The sequence below is a fragment of the Strongylocentrotus purpuratus genome, unplaced genomic scaffold (genome assembly GCF_000002235.5).
Source record: "Strongylocentrotus purpuratus isolate Spur 01 unplaced genomic scaffold, Spur_5.0 spur5_scaffold_3, whole genome shotgun sequence".
NCBI lineage: Eukaryota > Metazoa > Echinodermata > Echinoidea > Camarodonta > Strongylocentrotidae > Strongylocentrotus > Strongylocentrotus purpuratus.
Window position 1 is genome coordinate 33,418,064 of NW_022145609.1, and position 6,000 is coordinate 33,424,063.

Below are 6,000 nucleotides of genomic sequence, written 5' to 3' on the forward strand. Positions count from 1 at the left end.
TGTTCATATTTGGAGACTGCTAATGCAAACAGACGAATCTCTTTGAAGGCCGAGACGAAGTAGTGTTTATCAGGTGATATGTAATGTCTGGAAAAATCCCTGTCTAACATTCCACTTATTTAATGGATCTCCCCAGATAATTCTAATAAATGCGTCATAATCATGCCTTCAACATCAGAAAGTTGGACATAAAACTGAACATATAACAAAAGCCCGTTTCTATAATGTGTTTACAATCTAACAGAAGTCTGTATGCATTTGGTACGTCTACCAACTGTAAATGCTCTAAGTTCCTCTATATTGTATCCAATTATTGTAGGCAAAACCAATTAAACCTGTTGTCAAGTCTAGAATATCTTTTAGTTTATCAAATTTTAAATATTCATTATCCTATCCCTTTCAGCTCCAAATTTATCATTGTGAGGGATAACGGAAATTTGTGATTTCACACTAAATTCAAACAACAGTTAATCTGAACAACTTTAAAAGCTGAAGAAGGACTAGTTACCTATAGCAAGGGCTAAATTTAAAGTACATGTGTAGGCATAAATCCTAAACTCCTACCGAAGATAAGACAGAAACTTCTTTCGGTCACCTACAGGGTGTACAGCATGTATTTGTAAGAATTTATAGAGCTATTACTGTAAAAGATTTAAAACTTTCAGATGTAATTTGGGTATTCATTTCCCGAAGGAGATATCCCATATCAAGCTTGGACGCCATCGCACCTAAGAGTTAATCCTCTGGTTCTCACCTGTTGCGTGTGGGCAAAGTCGGTTTTGAGTTCCTTGTGCTTCGAGAACTGACAGTAGATCTGTCGTCCATGGACGTTCCTGGGCATGTGCGTGTAATGGTTGATAAACGTCTGTGCTGTCGCTTCATCTGCCATTTCGAGGAATGCCTGTAGAATGAATAGGAAAGGTCAAAGGTCAGAGGTCAATTAAATGGTGTGTGTACAGTGAGTCAAACCTGTCTATAGAGGCCTGAATTGAATGATAGGAAAGATAGCTATTGCAGACAGGTGGCCTTTCTAGACAGGTTCTATGACATGTTTCTTCTTCACAGAAGACAAGAAAAAAGATAACAGACAACTGGTCTTTATAGAGAGGTTCTGTAACACATAATTTTCCTTAGAGTATAATGATCCCTTTATAGGCAGGTGGTCTTTATAAAGAGGTGGGTACTGCATAAGCCAAACAGACGACCTTTCTAGACAGGTTCACAACTTAAGTTTCTTCACAGTAGCCAACAATATAGGTGAGCAGTATTGACCCCTCTACAGACAAGTTCTAAAACACTTGTGTCCTCTTAAACAGGAGACAATACAAATGGTCACTATAGACAGGTGGTCTCCACAGAGAGGTGACCACTAAGACAGGTTTGATGGCATCTTGTGCAAGGATTTTTACTTTTAAATGCAGGTAGGCATCGAACCACTCTCATGTGTAGAATCCCTGGTACTTGAATACCCCCAAACCACACCAATGGGACTAACAGCAGAGTGATATTGGACCAAACAAAAGATACATTCAGGACCATTCCTACCATATGTGCTGTTGACAAGCACGTATGCAGAGCAAATACAAACATAATTCTGCAACTTCACAGCTTTTTATTTTCAGCTGCTTAAAAAAAAGTAGCAAAGAGAATCGACATCTTGACAAAGGACCATAAAGACTATAGAGAAAGGACAAATAAAAGAGAAAAGACATTAAAAAAAGACAAGGACAATGACCTACAACAAAGAGAATGGATGGGACTACAGCAAAGAATGAATGCATACAACTTTGGGGAAAGTTCAAGCATTTTTTTGGCCACAAATGTGCAACACCAAAAGTAACAGATGTCTGTGTTATGGAGAAGAGACCAACCACGACAAGGCCGTCAGAAAAGCAGTGATGCGGAACCAATAAGGGTGCCACAATAATTGATGAGGGAGGACAGATGAGAAAGTGTGCAACATTATGATTTGTACGAGATTGGAAGAGATGCAGAGAGAAAAGGGGGTAAATGAGAGAGTGAGAGAAAAGGGGAGAATGAGATGGGAATGGGGACAATGGGGGGAGGTAGGAGAGAGGAGAGGAGAGGAGAGGAGAGGAGAGGAGAGAAGAAGAGTCTGAGAAAACTTTTAAAATCAATGTGAGAGTGCAAGAGTGAGAGAGAGAGAGAGAGAAGTGAAAGACAGAAAGGAAAGAGGGAAAGGAGAGAGAAAGAGAGAGAGAAAGAGAGAGAGAAAGAGAAAGAGAGAGAGAGAGAGAGAGAGAGAGAGAGAAAAGAGAGAGAGAGAGGTGTACGAGACATGTAGCCATGAGGAAGACTTCAACAAACAAGAAACTAAACTACATACGGTAGGCTAACTCTATGAACAATATTCAGCAACTTTGAGTAATCAATGAACACACGAAACCAATGGATAGCTCATGAGCAATCCTGTACAAATATGTCTTCTAAACACAAGAAAAGCTGTCACTCGACAGAAGAATAAACTCATTGGCCCATGAACGTGGTGCACACATATACTTCTAACAATAGACAAGTAAAGCACTGCCCTGGGCAGCATATCATGCAAAACATCTTTCAACAAAATTCTCAGAACAATTTGTAAGCTTACAGGATTCACAAACATTTTCAGGCTTTCCAAGTCACAAAATCCAGTGCCAAAATGTGCAGGTAGGTACACAGGAAATCCTTTTGCTACAGAAGAGACAAACGGCTAGTAGTCTCCCGATACGGCAGCTTCAATGAAGCAATAGTTGAGAGCAGCGGCAGTCGGCAAAGTCAATCAGGGCTCTTAGCTGCCTTTCGTTACATCCAATTCACTCAAGTGCTCTGCTCGTCTCGAGGGTACACATACCTGCCTGCCTATCCACGTGAATTATTCGAGCTATCAATGGACAACGGAAGGCAAGTCATATCAAAAATGCATCTCAGTCCCAGACTGCTCGTCGTCGAGTCAACCAACGAGAGAGCTGTACGTGGCCTGGTGCTCTGGTGTGCAGTAGAACATGGCAAATGGAAGGCTCGACTCGACTGGGAAAGCTTGGCAGCTAAGGCAAGCGTGACAAAAGGCGGCATGTTGCCTGGATTCTCTTCTCATGTCATGTCCATAATCATGACAGTCAGACACTCATAATGGAGTCACTATTCAGCTCAAACAATAAAAGGACTTCAATTGCGCAAATGGAGGTTTTTCTGACATCCATCGACAATATGCCTCCAAGGTCAATACATTGATCATTTTTTCTTTCACAATGATATTATCATTTTACTTGTTTCCCTCATAATACACTGAAAGATGTTAACTGAAGTTGATTACATTATCTTTTTCCAATATCTCCACATCCAACTTGCCCGTTCACAAACAATTATTTTCCCACAATAAATTTAACAGCATTTCTTATTCACACATCTGAGAAAGTTTTTTAATTTGTTGTGCATTGGATCAAATGATAATATTGAAATAAACATGTGAAACTTCTTTGGGGATGTGTTTACAAAGAAAAGTTTTTTAAGTCAGCAATTATTACTAGAAATTTGAGCATTTTGTTGTCTTCTTTTCTTCTTTGCAGAGGCAGAGAAGTATCGTGTTTCATGGACGGAAAGCTTACTGGAGGATGAACCAAATAAAGAATATTTACAAAGTGTTACCATTTGGCCAAATCAAATCATTTTCACTTGCAAACTATTCGTACATTGTTTTTTTTAAATTAAATACAATTACCTTAGGTACATGTTTTATAAAAAGACTTCACTATAAGAAGACTTCACTAAAAAAAGAAAGGTATTAGTCAAAATCTAAAAATCAAATTAATTTTGCTCTTTACGATATCATTTCACTGACAGGAATGATAGAAGCCATACCTGGTTTTTGCCTTTGAGCATGAGATACTTGGTGACACGACCGATAGGTAAGGCAAGGCTTAGGACGTCAGCGTCTAAAGCCTCGTTGGCGAGATTACGTATGTGGACCACGCGTGAAGGCGATGACGCACTGTTTTCCCTCTTTACCTGCAGAGACAAGGGAAGATGAGAAAAGGGAAAATAGGATTGTTAGTGGAAAAGATCTATTACAAATTGCTTGAAATTAATTGAAATGAGTTTCGACAAATCATTAAATTTTCATCCTGGAATTTTTCCAGAAGCAAGCACATAAATCATAAACACACAAATTAAGCATGCACGCCCACACACAAACACACAGATCGTCATCTACATCATCACCATCTTTCACAGTACAGCGAAACCTGCTAAAGAGAGAGAAGAAAAGTGGTCTTCATATGCAAATTTCCTCTAAAAACAGACTTCAGTAGAAACTCTTATAAAGGGAATTTTCTCGAAAAGAAAAGTGTTTTTTCATGCATTTTTCCTTTACAACTCCTATCTCCCATATGTGACTCCAAACATCTACCCAATGTAGGTCGGTTTATCTATATTTATTTCATCACTTCAGAATCGGTATCAGATATCAGTTATTCTAATAACCCACTTCTCTTGATATATCACATTTGCCCCCCCAAACCCTGATATCAAATTGAAATTGCACAGAAAAGCGATAGGAAGGGGTAGGCGTACCGAGCATGTTGTGAGAGCCAGGCAAGCCATATACTGCTCTTACTACAAGAGGTATTATGTCGACGGCATATTTTGCCTGAAACCCAACTCCCAAAAATCAATGCAATCGTGATGCTTGTGTACAGAAGGCTATGGCAACCGAACTCGCAGCCTCCGCAAACAGGCTGCAAGAAATGACACAAACATGCGAGACACGACGGCTCGGGTAAAATCAACCAGAGTTAAGATACACTCATGCCTTCACACTGCCCCATAGGTTGAGAAACATGTGGGGTGATACCCGCTCCATAGGTGGGAATGAGCGAGGGAGCAAGGGGAAAAGAGAAAGTACAACAACGTCAATATGAGAGCTTTCCAATAGGAAATGCCAATATGAGAGAGTAAGAAGATGTACTGTAACACAAATAACAAATTATTTGATAATTCTTCCTTTACATAGAGACTCTCCTATAGTTATGGATTGTTCCAGTTGGGAAAGATATCTGTGCACTTATCAGGTACAACAAAACAAACATACTGCTTTATATGATTCTTAAAGCCCCTCTGCACTACTTATAGCTATTTGCGCCCTCGATATAGCAAACAATGCCTAAGTGGTGATTGTTGGTCCCCCATGGTCCCCTTTTTCTTATGTTAATTGAGAGCTGATTTGATGAGATAACCACCTGTCAGTGACCATGCAGGGAGGTCTAATCCATGCTGGCCAAACTAATGCAAAAACAGAACATGAAAGAAATCCTAAAATGCTACTCAAAATCCAAACAGTTTACGAGTAGACTAGAAATAGCCATGTCAGAACTAAACACACAGGCACTTTGAATTGATTGATATACAGATCGAGAGAGAAGTCTTTGTGAATGATGACCAAATTAAATGTAAGTTTGCCCATCATCCCTCTTCCGGGCAACACAAGCTCGCTGGGTGATCTTCCTTTAAGGCAAAGAAAGGTGAGATCTTTAATCAAGAACTCCATCATGGCACCATCCATTCTGATCGTTCTTAAGAAATCAACATTTTTTTTAATGGTGCCAATTTGAAGAGCAAGATCCATTTAGAGAACAGTCTCCACACTACTAAAAGTAATAATTTTATTTTTTTTAATTATTCAGTCCACACCTAGAGCTGCAAGGCCAATTTCACAAAATGGATGAATCACCTTGGCTTGGTATTAAAGTGAATTACATTAATTTTCCTATCAAATAACCATCTGAGCAGGACCAATATACACTTCAGCTCAATTACTCATTAGGTTTAAAAGCTCGATTCCAATTAGCTGGCTTTTAGAATAATTGAATACATATGATGAATACAGTCAAGCTACGTACATAGGCAGCAATGACCTCCAACCAAATAGAAATACAAAATGGAGTGGAAGCTACTCCTTGCAGTTTCCCTGAATCGTTCAACTTATCATTGGATCAAAATATA

At 39.2% G+C, this 6,000-nt stretch overlaps 1 protein-coding gene across 4 annotated transcripts in view; it reads right to left on the reverse strand.

The window, feature by feature from the left end:
* The window catches only part of LOC574897 (polypyrimidine tract-binding protein 1), a 33,388-nt gene extending 29,352 nt beyond the window's left edge, over positions 1–4,036 (reverse strand). For 2 of the 4 annotated variants that reach the window (XM_030996715.1, XM_030996714.1), the window contains exons 1-2: positions 3,862–4,036; positions 755–901 (exon numbers count right to left, since the gene is read on the reverse strand). In XM_030996715.1, the coding sequence (XP_030852575.1) occupies positions 755–901; positions 3,862–3,882 (168 nt within the window). In that variant the 5' untranslated portion in view covers positions 3,883–4,036. The remainder of the gene's footprint in view (positions 1–754; positions 902–3,861) is intronic. The other 2 variants (XM_030996713.1, XM_030996712.1) reach the window with 1 other exon arrangement.
* Between the last annotated feature and the right edge of the window lie 1,964 nt (positions 4,037–6,000).